An 18,382-nucleotide genomic window follows, 5' to 3' on the forward strand; every position below is an offset into this window, starting at 1 on the left:
TTCAGTTATAAGTTGACTAAAAAGCAAAAAAACCAAAAGCCCATTGGTTCCAGTGACATGAAGATAACAGGTGAGCCCAAGTTCCAAGGAAGTGGCAGGCTTTGGGGATCTAACATTAATTCCCATTTTACAAATGGTGACCCTGGAGCAGAGAACACCTCGGGGACTTGGGCAGGGCTGCAAAGCTACTGAGTCACCAGCAGAGCAGGGATTTGAACCCAGGGAGCTTGGCTGCTGAGCCTGTGCTTACTCACTAAACTAGCCTGTCTCTTCATCCTTGAGAGCGCAAAGACAATGAGGATAAAGGAAGCATTAGACAGTGTTCAAATGCATGTGAGTCTGAGGCAACTTGAGGAAGGGCAAACAGGCACAGCAACTTGAAGCTCTTGTGGATATCTTTTTGTCACAGCAAGTGACCAATATTCACAAGGACAGCCAGATGTCATGTAGGAGAAGGGTAAGGAGTTTAGTATTCTCTGTTTATTGAGGCAGGGAAATGTACAATACATTTTGAAAGATTTTGGGTTAAGGGAAAAACTCTGATGGTATCTGGCAAAATCATTTATGTGAAACGTTTAATTATCTCCCAATGACAGAAAAATGCAGTGTGTGTGTGTGTGTGTGTGTGTCTGTGTATGTGTGTGTGTCTGTGCGTGCGCATAAGCTCTACTCTTCAGGGGCACAATCATATTTTGGTCTTGGAGGGAAAAAATACCATATCATTAGTCTTTTTTAAAAGCATGGAAATTATGATTTTGTGATTAGGCCAGGCTATAATTATAGGCCAAAGCAGGATAACTTAATATAATTAGTGTTAGAGCAATCACTTAAACTACTATATACAAACCACCGTCTGGAGTCTTAATTATACCACTGTATAAAAATCATTCATTCTGTCAGCTGCTCTCATTGCAAACGATGGAAAGGTGTACACACAGAGGGACCAAATGTAAGAATAAAGGATCTAACCCATATATTCTCAATACAATATTATCCATGGTCACAGATTAGAAAGCAGTAGCTAATAAAGCAAAATGATTCAACTTAAAGTTCTTACTGCCTTAGAGAATGTGTCTAGTACATCCTTGATAACTAATTTTTTTTTAAAATTGAGTTTTCAGTGGAAATATTTCCTGGAAATAACTCTGGAAAATTCCTTCCAAATTAAGAAAGCTTGCTGAATGCAATACTCTGTGAATCCCTTTTCTAATATAAAGGATACACAATTTACACATCTGATATGACTTAATCCACAATGTACATATCTGAACCTCTCATTGGGAAATACATGAAGACATGATTAGCTGATAGTCACATAGATGAGGAACCAAAATTAGGAGTGAAGTCATTCTCAGCTCTGCCAAGATTGCTGTGTTATGGATATCTGACTGTCCTAGTGTGCACACCTAGAAACAAAGTCATCAGTCTCTACAAAACCCGAAGCCTGAGCAGCTTTCCTTGCTCAGTTAACCTTTCTTCACTTGGCTGCTACTCTAGTTTCAATGCGAGTTCTATTTCACATCCAGGCCCTTCTTTGGTGCCTCACCTTCTTCAAGGTGAATAAACTCCTCTGTGACCTCACAGCCATATTCTGCTTAGATGCTCTTCCTGGAAATGTTCCTTTGACTTTTATTTCACCTCTGCACACTTTGTACATTATATGCGTTTGCTGGCTAGACAGCTGAATCGCCTGTATAGCACTCCATGACACCTTTGTATAAAATTCACAATTCCAAATCAACCGCATACTGTCTCCTATTGCATGTAAAAATAACATCTGGAAAAACCTCTCTGGATTGTCTTTATACCTACCACATTTGTCCAAACTTGAAAAATTCCACACAGATAATAAGAAAAAGGAAACTGAAGTAGAGGAAAATCTATCTTTTGTGTTTTCAAACTTGCTTTAAAATACAAACATTTCCTGCAATGCAGAAGTTGAAAGTGATGAATGTTATGTGGATATTTTTCCACTTTGACTGATCAGAAAAGTATTTATAAACCCCTGACTGATGTCTTGAGCTTGTAAATCAACACCAGGGGAGAACACTTTAAGCACATTTATCATCTAAGACAAACAGCCTATTCAGAGCATGATTATTTTTTATTCATCATTTAAGTTTCACCTCTACATTTGCTTCTTCTCAATGTTAATAATATCTGTATAAGACTTCTCAATATTTAATGTTACAGCTTGCCTGTTACATGCTGACAAGCTTAGGTCACATGCTTGATCTCTAGAAGACCAGTGAGCTTTGCCAAAAAGAAAAAAAAAAAAAGAAAAGAAATAGAAAACAAAAAAATGGTCGATTTTGTATTGAAGTCTGATGTTAGTCGGCTTGTCAGTTCCCATTGTTGGTTTCAATGACACAAAAATCACAGCATCACAGTTTTAAAAGGGAAATTAAGCCCAAGATACTTTAGTGGACTGGCCCCATGGCATGGAAGCTCATAATTACCAGAGGGCACCCAGCATCTTAGAATACCACAATTTTGAATGTGTATGACTCAGTCAACTCCCAGGACAGCCCACTGGGTCAGTGGCGCTCTGTCACATTCAAAGACAGAAACATAAAATGAAATCTTACCTGCTCATTCTCCTCTTCATCACTACTTAGCTTAAGGTCATCTTCTAGCATTCTGAAAAAAGGAACAAAGAGGTACAGATACTTAGCAAATTCAAAATAATTCAGCACCAAACTCTCTCTATTACAGCAATGTTTCAATAATAAGTATATTTTATTTCCTGATTAATTACAAAAAAACAAAACAAAACAACAAAACCCAAAAGAAACCCTTTCCTTTTCAGTCTTTTCTTCTGATGTACTTAGGAAATAACAAACTGCCCCATAATGAAAATTAACCCTCACAACAGTCCTTCATAGGATCAGATGGGTTGCTTCAAGAATATGAGGTTGTAAACCAACAGAATCAAATAGGAGCTTTTGCTCGCAGTTTGAATTCCATTTACTTGTTCAGTGTTCGGCATGTGACAGCGCTGTGCTATGTCTCCATGATTATTCATGGTAAACAATCAGAGAGCAGGCAGAACTCTGCCGACAGCAATAACACAATAAACTGGAGCTGTGAGCGGTAGCTGCTTAGGTCTCCACCAGTCAAAGATCTGGAGAAGACATCTGCCTGAAAACTCTGCTGGATGAGGAAGACCAAATGGGAGAGAACTTTCCGAAAAGACTCTGTGAAGGCAACTCCCAAGTGCCTGTTGGCTCTGTCAGGTTTGCCATGGTGGAGGCAGTGGGGAAGGATACTTTTGGGTCCATAAGAGTCCAAAGTAAAAACATACAAACAGAAATTCAAGCCCTCTTATTTCTGATGATGATAAAATTGTATTCTCAGTAGCACTGCTGAATTGTTTATAGGGTAATAGTTTTCAGGTTAATTCATTTCAAAAGAAATCTCACTCAGAAGGATACTCTGTAATGCAAATGAATGCAGGCAGAGCTGCTCTGTGGGGGTGGGGTGGGGAAGAGTCCATTTCCGATGGACCCCGGGTGCTCCAGGAACCAGTCTGAAGACCACTGAGCCCATGTGCTTGAAAGACCTCCTTGAAGTCACCTTCCAAAGACTGTCCCCTAAAATGTGCCTGGTTTCTTTAAAAGCCAATTATAGGCCCATCATCAGTATATTCCTCTGAATATTTTTATAAGTAATTTCAGTGATTTTTGGGGTGAACTTGGGGTAAAGACTTGCCAGGGCAGCATATGGACCCAGTTTTGCCCCAACTGGGCATTTGTTTGGAGAATATCACTTAACGCCCTCACCCCTGGTCCCATTGCCTGAGTTGTAAAACGACAGGTTATGCTGGGCAATCTCTACGGTCCAGTCCTGCTTTAGATTCCATGAGTCTAGGGAATAAAGTCGCCCCCTCTTTCGTAAAGTAGAAAGACTCTTGTATTTGTCGTAGAGAGCACAGCTGAGATATTTCTAAGCAATTTCTGGTGTACCATGTAAGCTGTAACCATTAGGACACCAGATCTGTTTCCTCACAGGCGATGGCTAGTCTACCAGTATGGAGAAGTATCACTCTTTTAGTATTTCAACCACAGGCAAACCAAGAAAGCACCAGCGAAGACTGCAGAGATATATCCCCAACTGCCCTTTGTTTCTGTTGGGCGTGTCATCCGTTCCCTTTGACCTCACAAACTCCTACCCTTAGCTTCAAAGAGAAGAGACATGGTGGTGATTTATTACAGTATTGTTTGGGAAGAACATTCTGGGAAGGGGACTGTGTTTTCTTTGTCCTTGAGTCCCTAGTGACTAGCACAGTGACGGCACAGGATACAATACCAGTTTGTTGGCTGGGCTGGGGCGCCTTCCCCAAGCCTATTCTCCTACCAAAAGGCACAAATGCCTTTCTGATGAAAAAGCCCAGAGAAGCAGGACCGTATCTTGCCTCCACCCCTCACTCTCTCTTTAGGGGTAAACTGCAAGCTGCGATTTGGTTTCATCTCGAGGACTGCCCTGCAAGCACTGGGTGTTCCAAGTGTGGGTGGTCCTGTCAGTGGGTGGGAGGAAGGAGGGGGGAGGTACACACACAATCCTCGTTAACAACCCCTTTGTTGTTGTACAGAGGTCACGTTAAGGGTGACTGGGAAGTTTCATCTTTATACGGGCGACAGCATGCACAGACTTGAAGGCCACTGTCACCCGAGCAAGAAACCCCAACATGCCCCAAAGCAAGGGATCTCAGCTTGGCTGCAACCCAGCCATGTGACCCAGTTACCACATGAGGCTGGCAACACTAAAAGGAACCACAACAGTAAGAACAGTGTATGAGGTTCTCTTTTAAGGTGGGAAATACAGCTTATTTTGGTTTATTTGAAGCATGTGCTAAGTGTGTAAACATCACTGGGTGTTTGTTTGAATTTCATACTGTCTCTCACATCCCCTGATCCTGGGTGAGTCACACCTCTGGGCCTCGGCTTTGTCATTTCTGTATTTGCTATCATCTCTAGAAGAAAAGCAGTCAGAGGGTCCACCTTGCTTTGTGAATTTTTTATATTTAAAAAAAAATGAATTTATTGTGTTTCCGGCTGAAATCTAAAAAAACTAAGAATCAAATGTAAGAATACCTCGTATTCAGGAGAGACTTCCCGAGAAGTTATAAATCCCATTAAACTTCCGAATCTTGAAATGGGAGGAAATGGCACTGAAACACTAAGTCCAGTTCATACACATCCCACAGCAGCCCTGGGACTGTCACCGCCTCTCTGCGCCCAATCGCCAGCAGTCACGCACCAAGGGAACGGATGCTCAAGGCCATCCGGGAACACAGTCCAGCCCTTGTGCTTTATTCTGATGGTCACGGCGGAACCCGCGCGACTCGACATTCACTGCGTTCTTGAAGCCTGGCCTAACCGACTTGAGGGGGAGGAGCCAGAGTGGATATCTGAGGTTACAGCTGAACAACAAAGCATGGTTGGAGAAGAAAAATGCAGTAATCCCACAAGATCCTAAGAAACGTCAGTGTGTGGAGGGTGGCAGGTAGACCAGAGGCTGGGGTTAGCTCCACGCAAACACACAGAGGGCACTGTGGCCATTGTGCCCCCAACTCCAATCCTACCCATTTGAGAACATTTTATCATCTATTTCCGAAAGGAATAGATTGGCATGAACAAAAAACAAAGGTTTAAACCAAAAGTAAAAGAAAATCCCAATTAAGAGTTGGTGAGGCCCACGGGCAGAGGTGGGTATCTCCAACTCCATTTGTGAAAAAAGGAAGACAAAGTCTCCGATGCTCCAAAGGGCTGGAGGCAGAGTTTGGGATGGGTCATCTGTACATCAGCACAGGGCCTGTGCTTCGGGATTGTGCTGGCTGCCCTAGCCCTACACCCCTGCATCTGAGCACCACCGGGCCTTCCTCCAGCCAGTGATGCCCACCCAGCCAGAGCCACTCCCTCTCACGTGCCCTTAGCCCTTCCCCTTCTCAGCCCCTCGGAGCCCCCCCAGGTGCCTGAACTGCTGATTGGTAGCAGCGCTCAGCACTGAATGGATGTTCATGCCAGGCCGGCTGAAAGCACTTTCTACACGTTACCTTGCTCAATCCCATGCAACTCCTCCAAGGTGGGCGCTACTGCAGCAGCAGGCAGGCCGAGGTGCTCCGGGCACGGACTGTGCAGACGGGCTGCCCAGGATGAATCCTAGCGCTACCATTCAACTAGCTGAGTGACCCGATACCTGCCTCCACGGGTTTTCCAGAGAAATCATTACACAATCATTGGAAAGTGCTTAGCACAGAACCTGGCACAGAACAAGCATTCAATAAATGTTCGTTTTTATTAATATTCCTTTTTTTTTTTTTTTTTATCTCTGAGGGTAATGCCTTAGAGCATGTAAGGAATTTGCATGGGTAAACAGTTTGGGAGAAAAGCTCTTTCTATAAGAATGCCTTAAATCTAAGCCCTTTGCTCTGCTTTCTGGACATCCTGAAAAGAAAAGATGAGATTTTCTAGAGGTTACGGACGGGGTAATGTATTTTAGGTTATAACTGCTGCCATGGTTGTTCGATAGGACGGGGCTTACTGCTACAGTGGACACAACGCATGCCCGTCAGCCTCAGTGCACAAGGAGATCTGCCCCGAGGGCCAGGAGGCCCCTAGCAGGACCCACTGAGTGATGACAACAGGGATGTTGAAATAAAATAGACAATAAAATGGGACTTTCTGAAGTAAGGCCAGAGAGCAGAGGTGCAGCCAGAGGTGCCAAGAAACCTGGACTCTGTGCCCGGAACACCTGACGTGCCGTCACTGCTGTCAGAAGCACTCCCAGGTCGGGCCCCATGGTGACTTACCCGCGGAATCCGAGCCAGGTAACCAAGAACTGAGACGTGAAAGGACACAGGCAGGATTTTTAAACATGCAATTAGGTGATTAAGATTCTACCTATCTTTCCCTGGGGAACTGCGTTAGACAGCAGTTTTTTAAAATTATCGTCCCAGGCTTGTTATCACTCGCCCGGGGGAGCACCTGGGGCAAAGGTCACAAGGTTTTGAGGCATGGGCTGCAGGTCCCACGCTCTCACGCACGGAGGCGGCCTGGTGTGGACGGCTTCCAGGGGAGGGCGCGACGAGGCTTCCGAGCTCTGACGAGCGAAGCAGGCACAGACAGGTCCCTGTGAGGTCTGCCGAGGACTACCTCAGGTAGTGAAGGATGAACGGCAGCACGGCCCCCCACCAGCAGGAGCCCTGACACCTCTCGGCTACCACTACTCCTGCAGTCACATGGTAATGGGGGGGGTGGGGGCGGGCGCACTGTCCCAGGGCCGGGTCCCTCACATACTACATTCAGATCAGCACTGCCACTCGGCCGTTTAAAAAATGCCTCCGAACTGTGAAGCTCTGGCACACACAACTGTCACAGAACCCAGCCACCTCATCTGGAGGTATCTGCGGGAGAGCTCGGGAAGGGGACGAATAAAGCCCTTACGACTCTAATATCTGATGACCGTAACTTTCCCACGGGTGGTATTTTTTAATTGGGCAATAGATACACTTCTGTTGTTGCCAGTCCTTACATTTCTGAGGTACACCACTTCTCAGGGAGCATAAACAGTAGCCTCTCCTTAGCAGATGGCCAACTGCCTCTCATGCTCCCCTATTTCTTCACAGGTATTGCAAACGGGCACATTAACTACCTGCAAATGTAATGGCAGTCATTTCACAGAGCAGTGGTTTTTAATTAATAGGATTTCCCCGGAATTACTTGCCATTTGGGGTCCTTAACAGATCTGAATCCTTTAGCCCTTTAGGGTTCATTTCATTTTGCTTGATCTTAATGGCTTTTAAAAAATCTGACTTTTAATTGGGCTGTTTGATTTTCAGATTTGCTTCTATAGCTGGTGCTACGACTGTCTACACCTATTTGAGATTTAAAGCCAAAGACAAATGTTTATGACTCCCCATTAAACATATTCATATATGCAAATATCTATTCTAGCAATTAGCTGTGCGCGATAGCCTACTCGTTATGCAAGTGCACCCCTCTGCAGGTACTCCCCAAGCCATCATTTCTACTGCTCAGAACATGGGAAGGAAGTTATAAACCAGCTTTCATTCTGTCTGAAGTCCACTGCTCTGTCAGGGTCATTGCTACCATCTGCCTGGGCTTATTTTCACAAACAGGTAAGTACTTTCCTCTCTGCATTTGTTCAGAAGAATTTAGCTCCTGCCACTTCAGTCAACCGGGAGCCAGGAAGGCTAGGATAGGCTCGCACTGGGGGTTGGTGATTTAGTGCATCCAAAGCACAAATGAAGTAACTTAGTCTGGAAGCAAATAGAGAAATCAGGAGTAAGACAAAGGGGGTGGTCTAGATGACCTACGAGTTTTCAGCTCTGATGTTTTCCTATCCATCTTTTGAAACAATGGTGGTTCATAGGGAGATGGTGTTTGCTCACACGTATCTCCTTCCTGGACGTCCTCCTCCGGGGACTGTTCCGGTTGTCAGTGAAATCGACAAATAATCTGATTCTGCCACGTTCATCCTGTGGTGGAGGATGAAGGTGCACTGTAGCTCTTCTGTTTATGACCTTATTTTCTCTTAGGGCCAGTAAGTTCCAATGGTCATTTTTTCCCACTTACAAGCTGAGTGCACCTGCTACCTTCTACACAGGCCTGTCTTCCCTGGGGGCCAGCATCTCATTTCCTACCATTTAAGACTCGCAAAACACCAGTCTCATTTAGAAGACCTGCTAAACCCTGGTGAGATATGAGATGAATGTGTGCCTTTGAAATCTCAATCGAGCAACTGCCTTTCCCAATAGGACCCGTATCTATTACATTAATATAGAATAAATGGAAATCAAAGGAAACTGAAAACCAACACTAATTTAAAAAAAATATAGTCAGTGGTACTAGAGTGTGGGGTGGATGAGTTCTGGAGACCAGGCGGCTCGGGAAAAGCTGCAAGGAGGAGGGAGTACCTGAAGGGCTTCAAAGTCCTAGAGGAGGCAGATGATGTCAGGGACCTCTATCCTGCCCCACAGAGGAAGGTTGACAGCCAAGCACAGAGTGCTCGGGAATGGAGGTAGTTTATTTCCCTTACTCTCATGGTGGTTTTTTTGAAGTAATACATACACATAGTTCAGAACTCCCCAAATAGCATAAGGTATACAATGAAATGTCTCCCTCCTGGCCTTCTTTCTACCCTCTTACTTCCTACTCTCATCCCCCAAAGTCACCCCTGTCTGTAGCTTCTTCTATATTATTTCAGAATTTCTTTATGCATTAATAAGCAAACATAAATACAGAGCATTAGATCCATCAGGGTAAGTACATGACATTAAAGAACAACTATAGTGGTGGACAAATATTATGTTAACTGGACTCTAATTATCTGGCTGTGGCAGGCAGCTTCTAAGATGCTCCCAGCGAACCCCCCTCCTGGTATTTATGTCCTTGTGTACTCCCCTCCCGAGTGTGGCTGCACCTAGTGACTGGCTTCTAGTAAACAGAGGAGGGCAAAAGTGATAGGATGTTATTTGCCAGTTTAGGTGACCTCTGCTTGCTGGCATGCATACTCTTATACTCGTCTTGCCAGCCTGCTTGGATGGAAAAAGGCTGCCATGTTGTGAGCTGTCATATGGAGAAATTCCCGTGGCAGGGAACTGGGGGGGGCGGGGGACCTCTGCCAACAGCCAAGGAGGAAGTAAGGTCCTCAGCCCAGCCACCCAGGAGGAACTGAATCTTGCCAACAACCACACGAGTGAGCTTGCAAGTGGGTCTCTCCCCAGGTAAGGCTTGAGATGACTACAACCCACCCACACCTTGCTGCCTTGTGAGAGACCCTTAGCCAGAGGACCCAGGTGAGCCATGCTCAGATTCCTGACGGACAGAAACTATAGAGTAATAAATGCTGTTTGAAGCCACTAAGTTTTGAGGTAATTCGTTAGGCTGTGAGTAATTCATATGCTAGTGGATGATATTAAATATTTAGTGTGTCCCTTTTCAAGATCATTCTCAGCTGCTTGAGCTAAAAGCGTTAGTAGCCATTATTCAAGCCGTCCAACAGAAGTATAATGTGGGCCTAAAAGGTAATTAAAAAGTTCTAAAAGCCATGTTAAAAAAGGTAAAAAGAAACAAGTAAAACCAACTTTAGTAGTATGTTTTGCTTACGCCAACATATCATTCAACATGATAATATACACATTTCAAATGCTCACTGGCCACATGTGGCTGGCTAGTGGCTCCTATATTGGACAATGCAGGCTCATACTTTTTGTAGAAGGTGAGGGGTGTTCAAATCTCCTGGAGGTTTTGTGTTTTTCCCATCTCCACTCAGCCTTCAGCCCCCCATTTGCTTCTTTCAGATGTCAATCTTCTCTAACACCTCCTGCTTTTAACAGGGTACATTGAACAAGTCTGTGACAGCAAAGATCCCACTAACTTAGTGTGTGCAGGAGCTGAGGGAGGAGAAAGGGAAGGCTTTGGTCAGCATCACTGCAAACGCGTACCCCCACTGACTATCCTTCACGGAGACTGGGATCCCAGAGGCCCATTTTGTGCCAGTTAAATGTTTTAATGACCCATCTTTGCTTCTAATTCTGATGAAGCTAATTACACATGGCATGACACTCCACAATGTACATGGAAGCTGGCTTCACACAAGAGCTGGAAGGCAGAAACCTGCACCGAGCTGCAGGTGGCCCACAAGAGGGCTATGCTCAGTGCAACGTGTTTAGGAGCCACGGCCTAGTTTGAAAGCAGAACAGTGGGCTGCCTTGCAAATACACCTGTCAGAGGCTGACTGGGCAAGGGAACTCTGTACACTTGTTGCTCTGACTTCTCTCTTACCCGCTTCTCTTGCATATAGTAAAGACACAACTCACAAAAGCTGTTTTTTTTTTTTTTTTTGAAGTTGTGTATTTTTAAAAGTGTGCTGGTTGTTTTTTTCACTTGGAATTGCAATTCTACCTAGGGATGCTGAATGGCCCAGAGGGAACTCTCCAAATGGAATGCTGGGCCCGTTTTCCTTGAACATCCCATGGAGGGAAAGCACCCAGAAGGATGTGAGTGCCACACAGAGTTCGTGTGACCATGAAAATATGAAAATGCTCCATCTTTTCCATTTAGGGCAGTGCAGTCCACTGTTATAAAGGAGCATTCTCTGAACACATTAGACTTTAAAATTGCTTCCTCCGGAAAGCAGTATAGGAGAAGAAGGCTGTAGGTACTCTGTCATTTCTATCAAAAAACATCCAAAGCTTTAGAAATAGCACTTCGATAGGGAATGCTTTCTGCTCAAAGACAGTTTGAAAATTCCTATCCTTGTTTGTTACAAGGACTTCTAGAAAAGTAGTTCCTGAACTTGATGTTCTCGCTATTAGAGGATTCAGTTTCTGAGCAAATTCAAGTACGGCTTGTGAAAGAATAAGATCCTTTTCCAAGCAGACACCAGAAGAGAGGTCCAAGGACCCTGACTGGGAACATAAAGTTTTCTCGGCTGCATGGATCCGATGATGGGCATTTCTTTACTTAATTCTCTCTGAAGGGGAATTTATACCTAACCAGAGGGGATATGAGATATGTACATATATGGCTCATGTTTGTGATGTTGGATATTAATTGGTTGTCAATAAATTAGTAAGCTGGTTGCCTATTCTGTTTGTTAACTAATGGTTGGCTTATTTAATTGATAATTTTGACAGTAAGAATGCACTGAACCTAAAAGGGTCAGGCATCCACTAGGTTAAGATTTGTTCTTTGGTTCATGATACCAGTTTTTGCATTTTTGTGGCTGTTGTTATTAATAAGTTAATTGCCGAAAGAGTCCCTAATTGAGAGATGTATTTGAACTGATAAATTGTTAGGATTAGAAAAGAGAACCAAGCACAACCTTCTAATTAGCAAATGCATGCCCTTTAAGCTACACCAACTTTACATGTTGCCTGCGAATGGCATAATGCAGTGGTTTCTAAACTTTACTGCACATTGGTATCACTTGGGATCTTTGAAAAATACTGATGCCTAGCTCCCACCCCACCCCCCATATTCTGATGTAACAGGGGTATGATCTGGGGATCCATGGTTTTAAAAGCCTCCCAGGTGATTTTGATTTACAGCAAAGTTTGGGAACCCCTATATAACACAGAACTGGACAAAGAGTCAGAAGAGCTGCATGCCTTCAACAGTTCTGGACCTAAACTCTGAAGTTTTAGTTTACCCGTTAATAAAATGGGTGATAGGGGTGCCTGGGTGGCTCAGTCAGTTAAGCATCTGTCTGTGGCTCAGGTCATAATCCCGGGGTTCTGAGATCAAGCCCCACATTGGGCTCCCTGTTCAGCGGGGATTCTGCTTCTCCCTCTCCCTCTGCCCCTCACCACCCCCAGCTCATGCTCTCTCTCTCTCACTCACTCTCTCTCTCTTAAATAAATAAATAAAATTAAAAAAAAAATGGGATGATAGTTGATTCAAATGAGCCAATAAAGGTAAAAGCACACTGGAAATTGCAAAGCCTTATAGGGGCTTCTCAGCAATGGGGTTAGCATTATCTTAGGTGCTTTAAAAAATATTGGTTCATTTTGCACAGTGAGGGAAACCATCAACACAATGACAAGGCAACCTACTGAATGGGAGAAGATATTTGTAAATGACCTATCTGATAAGGAGTTAATATCCAAAATATATAAAGAACTTTTACAACTCAGCAACAAAATACAAATAATCTAATTAAAAAATGGGCAGAAGACCTGAATAGACATTTTTTCAAAGAAGACACACAAAGGGCCACCAGACGCATGAAAAGATACTCAACATCACTAATCATCAGGGAAATGCAAATCAAAACCAAAATGAGATATCACTTTATACTTGTCAGAATGGCTAGAATCAAAAAAACACAAGAAATAATAAGTGTTGGCAAGGATGTAGAGAAAAAGGAACCCTCATGTACTGTTGGTGGGAATGCAAATTGGTGCAGCAACTGTGGAAAACAGTATGGAGGTTACTCAAAAAATTAAAAATAGAATTAGCATATGATCTAGTAACTTCACTACTGGCTATCTGCCCAAAGAAAATGAAAACACTAATTCAAAAAGATACAGCACCCCTATGTTTATTGCGGCATTATATACAATAGCCAAGATAATGGAAGCAACCTAAGTGTCTATCAACAGATGAATGGATAAAGAAGATGTGGTGTATATACACAGTGGAATATTACTCAGCCATAAAAAGAGTATCTTGCCATTTGTCACAACATGGATGGATCTAAAGGGTATAATACCAATGAAATAAGTCAGACAGAGAAAGACAAATACCACATGATTTCACTCATATGTGAAATTTAAGAAACAAAACAAACAAATGAAGAAAAAAGAGACAAACAAAAAAACAGACTTATATTCGGAGAATAAACTGGTGGTGGCCAGAGGTAGATTGGTGAGGAAGATGAGTGAAATAGATAAATGGGAAAGAAAAAAATACTGGCTCATGGGCCTCATCCCCAGAGAATCTGATTTAATTGGTCTTAGGTTGGGCATGGGCATCGGTATTTTGACAGGCAGCCCAGATGAATTTACTGCTCAGCCAGGGTTAAAAACCACTGCCTCAATTTCAAGTGAATGATCTCCTTCTCATTAAAGCCATCTCCAATCCACAGGACAGAATTCTTCCCATCTTACCTAATTTTGCACAGAATTAAAGCACTAGAGAGGACTGCTTGTTAACTCATCTGGCTCCACTTTTCCCTCACCTTCCATTTGAGTAAGAATGCTTCCAAGGGAGAGGTGTGTTATACCCAGGATAAGGCACAAACCCATCATTACTAATGAGTTAAGGAAGTATTGTTAGTGTTTTAGAATTCTTCAATGGTGGTTTTCAGAAACCATGGACAGTGCGGGGGCACCTGAGATTGTTTTCTGTTCCACAGCCCCTGGGAGGAAATACAGAAGGTTATAGGTTATCTTGCCTTTTACATTCTCTGGGGAAGTCCCGAAACTTTCTTCAAGACGAAATAGCACAGTTGACATCTCAGCTCCCTTTTAAAGCACTACCCTGTACCACAGAGGCTAGAGGCCTGGGAACTGCACTCCCTGCCTGTATGGTTTTGCTAGATGTCACCAGTGAGAGGCACTGAATAGGGTTTGGGAGGTCAAAGAGTAATGGGAGCCATTATTGCTCCCAGGGCAATGAAAGCAGGTGTATAAGCTTCCACAGAAGGCAGATGTGCTGTCTGCCGGTGGCCTCCAGGCATCCTTCTGTAACACTGTAGGTGCTGCAGACTTCTGAGATTATTGTTAGCAGTTTTCTGTAATTCTGGCTTTACTGATTTCCTGGTGGCTCCATGCTTGTAGCTTCCCTAGCCCTCCGGATGGGTTATGCCCTACGGTTAGTGCCTTTCTACTTAAAATACCGAGAGTCGTTTCTCTTTCCCAGATTGAACTCTGACTTACATGTACAGTAATTAAGAGCATGAGCTCTGGAGTCAGAAGGCCTGATTTATTGATGTACATCCTGGCTCTGCCACATACTAGCTGTGTGTTCTTGTGCAAAAAATCCAGCATTGCTCTGTCTCAGTTTCCTCATCTTTAAAACAGGAAAATAAGAATGTTTACCTCCCAGGAATATTGTGGGAATTATATGGAGAAAATGCATGAAACATTTGTATAGTACCTGTTACACAGGACTCACTCAATAAATATTCAATATTATTATTGGTGTTATTTTACCCACTCCATCTTCTAACAATCGGCATGCTATAATTTAAGACCATTTCACTTCTAACAGCAAACATAAACTTCTTAATTTATTGACAATCTCCAAAGAACAGTTGCTAGTGATATAAAGTTGAAAAGGTTTTTGCCTTCAAGTGGCTTACTGCTTTTTGGAGGGAAAGGCCGATAAGTAAACCCAGCAAAGATATAAAAAGTAGCAGCACAAATAACCATCTTCTGTCTTTGTCAGACAATGCTGGCCCCTTTTATTTTTCCTCACAGGTCTTATTCTCCAGGCTTTGAAACATCTCTGTAGTTCTCTTCTCTGTCTACTGTAAGTTCTCTGACATCCTTCCGAATGTACAGAGTCATGTGAGGGACACAATCCACTATCTAGGCTTTCTCAGGATTAGCTGCAGCAGGAGAAACACCTGTCCTATGTTGGAAGTCAAGAGTTCCAACAGTTCTCCATCTTGTTCATTACGTTGCTCCCTTCCTGTCCAACTGCCTCTTTGTTTAGGATACCCACAGGTCATTTGAGATTCATCACCAAATTTTAACAGCCTTGCCCTGTGCTCTGTGGACCTAGATGACCATTCTGGCTTCTGTGATTGTGGAGGGGACCAAGCCAGAACTGGATACTGCAGAGATCCAGCCAAACCCCCATCTCAAGTTGTCCAGTTTCCTGGGATGTATGGCCCTCAGGACTTCTGGCTACCTGTGACTAAGCTGCAGGCTTTTATACTAAAGCCACTAATCCTCTTTGCCACAAACACAACAAACTGACCATTTAAATGCAAAGAAGAGAAGAGGACATCCATGTCCCATATTAGAGAAAAAGCATCCTATTAGATATTCATTAAATCGGGAGGTTTGTATATGATACTCAAACTAAGGCATTTTCATAAATACAGCTTAATGTTACTTTTGTAGTGCTTCACATATTATCTCTGATACTTCCAGAATTTTTCATTATAAAACTAATTCAGGTGGTCTGAATATATAAAGCAGATAATCTCAATTAAAAAAAATCTCATATATACCAGGATTAATTCACTACTTTTTTTTTTAAGTGAATAGGGTTGAAAATTAGGCCAAATATATTAAATGTTCTATACTCATTTTCAGGTATGCACAGCTGGTTTTTGCAATGGGAAACAATTACCCATTCAACATGCATCTCTATCCACCAATTACATCCTTTCGGGAGTTGTTCCGCTCGTGGTGATACAGAATGGATCAAACAACTCATGCACATTAAGCCCCGCCATATCTATTGCAGAGGAGGGTTCCATTCACTGGCCTGGAAACAGGGTCACAGGCATCAGTCAAGGTCACTCCACAAAAAAGTTTCAGCATTTCCTCATGGTTTTAGATCAGGTATATTTTGGGATTAAGTCAAGATGAGTAGAACTGCAGAAGGAAGTTGCTGCCTATCCAGCTTTCTGCAGATTCATCTCTTTGACTTTCAGGTGGCAGAAAGAAATCTCAAGTGCAAAGAAAATAATTCATGTGAAAAATTTTAAGTGGTAGTGCATATTTTTGAAACAGAATGTGACTGCAGAGTAGTGTTTGTTCTACTTACTGCTTAAGAAAATAACCAGTTGGCGCCTGGGTGGCTCAGTTGGTTAAGCATCTGCCTTTGGCTCAGGTCATGATCCCAGGGTCCTGGGATAGAGCCCCGAATTGGGCTCCCTGCTCAGTGGGGAACCTACTTCTCCCTCACCCTCTGCCCCTGCCCCACCACTTGTGTTCTCTGTTGCTCGCTCTGCGTTCTCTCTCAAAGAAATAAATAAATAATAAAAGAACTGGTAATAATCATGATAAATGCAGTTACTATCCTAGAGGTCATGGTGTAAATCCTGCCTAAGTGGGTCTGTTCATTGACAGAAGACAGGAGTAGAGATAGAGAGAGACAGGACCCCATGCAGATTTCCTGAGTTTCCAATTTTAGATGGGTCAGGAGTCCTGGTTCATAGTTTTTCATTACAATGGTAGAAAATCAGTTGAGCTCAGGACCAACACTAGACAACACTGCAAAGAAGGTGCACCTTGTTTTTGGAAACCTCTACCATTTTAGGTGCACCCTCTCCCTCTTCCAAGGTTCATACATCCTTTCTCATGCAGCATGTTCTTTTTCTGTCCCAGGATCCCATCTGGGATAAACAGACATGACATTCAGTTGTCATGTCTCCTTAAGGTTCTTCTTCTTGGCTATGACAATTTCTCAGTCTTGCCTTGTTTTTGATGACCCTGATCATTTTGAGGAGCGCTGGCCATGTACTTTGTAGAATGTCCCACAGTTTGGATTGTTTGATGTTTTTCTCATGATGAGATTGGGGTTCTGGGAGGAAGACCCCAGAGGTAAAGTGTCATTCTTATTTCATCGTATCAAGGGTGCCTGTTATCAACATGACTTTATCACTTATGATGCTAAGCTTAATCACTTGGCTGAAGTTGTGTTTGTGAGGTTTATCTACTGTAAAGTTACTCTTTAATCTCCTTTTCCAGACCGCATATGGAAGTCACTAAGTAAAACTCATGCTTAAGGGACAGGGATTCCACCTCCTTGAGGGACAGTATCCACAGAAATTATTTGGTATTATTCTGTACAAGAAATTCACCTATTCACCCTGTTTATTTGTTTATTCAATCACTTATTTATATCCATATGGACACTTGCATATTTACTTTCTGTACTGGGTTACAATCCAACACCAGTCAACTATTTCTCTTTTTCTAAAGATTCATTTATTTATTTGAGAGAAAGAGAGAGAGCATGGGGGGAGGGCCAGAAGGAGAGGGAGAGAGAATGTCAAGCAGACTCTACTCTGAGCATGGAGCCCAATGTAGGGCTCCATCTCACGATTCTGAGATCATGACCTGAGCCGAAACCAAGAGTCGGGCGCTCAACTGACTGCACCACCCAGATGCCCCTCAACTACTTCTTAATCACATAAAAAGTACTAGACTGAGTAGTCCTTCTGACACTCTATAGATAGAGCCAAGGGGCAGAGTCACAATGTGTTGCCAATGGTAGCTATAGACATAAATCAAAGGCTTGTCATTATCTGTGCAAAGTGATTAAAATCTGGCCAAAGAGAGTCCCAACAAAGCATTCAGACTCTGATCAGCAAGAACAGGATTCTTTCTAAATGACAGATGTCTGCATATTCATATGCATACGCTAAGGCTATCAGAGATATTCAATTGCCAAATGAAACAGACACCTTTGATTCTTTGTCTTATTTGTTCACATTGATTTATGTGACATTCATGTAACACTCCTTCCTTAAAATGTTCCTTGCCCAGCTTCTCTGATCCTTAAGGTTCTCTTTATCTTTGCCTTCCCATTTCCTTTGATGAATCTATCCCTTTTGCCACTTTTCAGAAGCTGATGTTACCCTTGGATCCTGTCCTCAGTTCTCTTCTCTCCTCCCCCTTCTCACCTCCTCATCAATTCCTGAGGATGACATCTATGACCTCATCCTCCAAGAGCCAATTCTACAGGCCCAAGTGCACCCTGGCATTTCGGCACTCTGGCCTCCTTGAGGCCAGAGACCACATTTATTCTACTGGGCATCTTTAGTGTCTAGCAAAATGCTTGGCATCGAATAACCACACAACAAATGTTTGCGAAGAAAATAAATGAATCTCCACTTGAATGTGCCTCCACCTTGACTGGCCTAAAACCAGAACCCCTCATCTCCCCAC

At 43.2% G+C, this 18,382-nt stretch overlaps 1 protein-coding gene across 1 annotated transcript in view; it reads right to left on the reverse strand.

Moving 5' to 3' along the window:
- AFF3 (AF4/FMR2 family member 3) overlaps positions 1–18,382 on the reverse strand; it is a 429,746-nt gene that overhangs the window by 108,955 nt on the left and 302,409 nt on the right. Inside the window, exon 10 of the mRNA XM_044919020.1 lies at positions 2,589–2,640. Coding sequence (XP_044774955.1) covers positions 2,589–2,640 — 52 coding nt within the window. The remainder of the gene's footprint in view (positions 1–2,588; positions 2,641–18,382) is intronic.

The sequence above is a fragment of the Neomonachus schauinslandi genome, chromosome 10, assembly GCF_002201575.2.
Source record: "Neomonachus schauinslandi chromosome 10, ASM220157v2, whole genome shotgun sequence".
In the NCBI taxonomy this organism is placed as follows: Eukaryota; Metazoa; Chordata; class Mammalia; order Carnivora; family Phocidae; genus Neomonachus; species Neomonachus schauinslandi.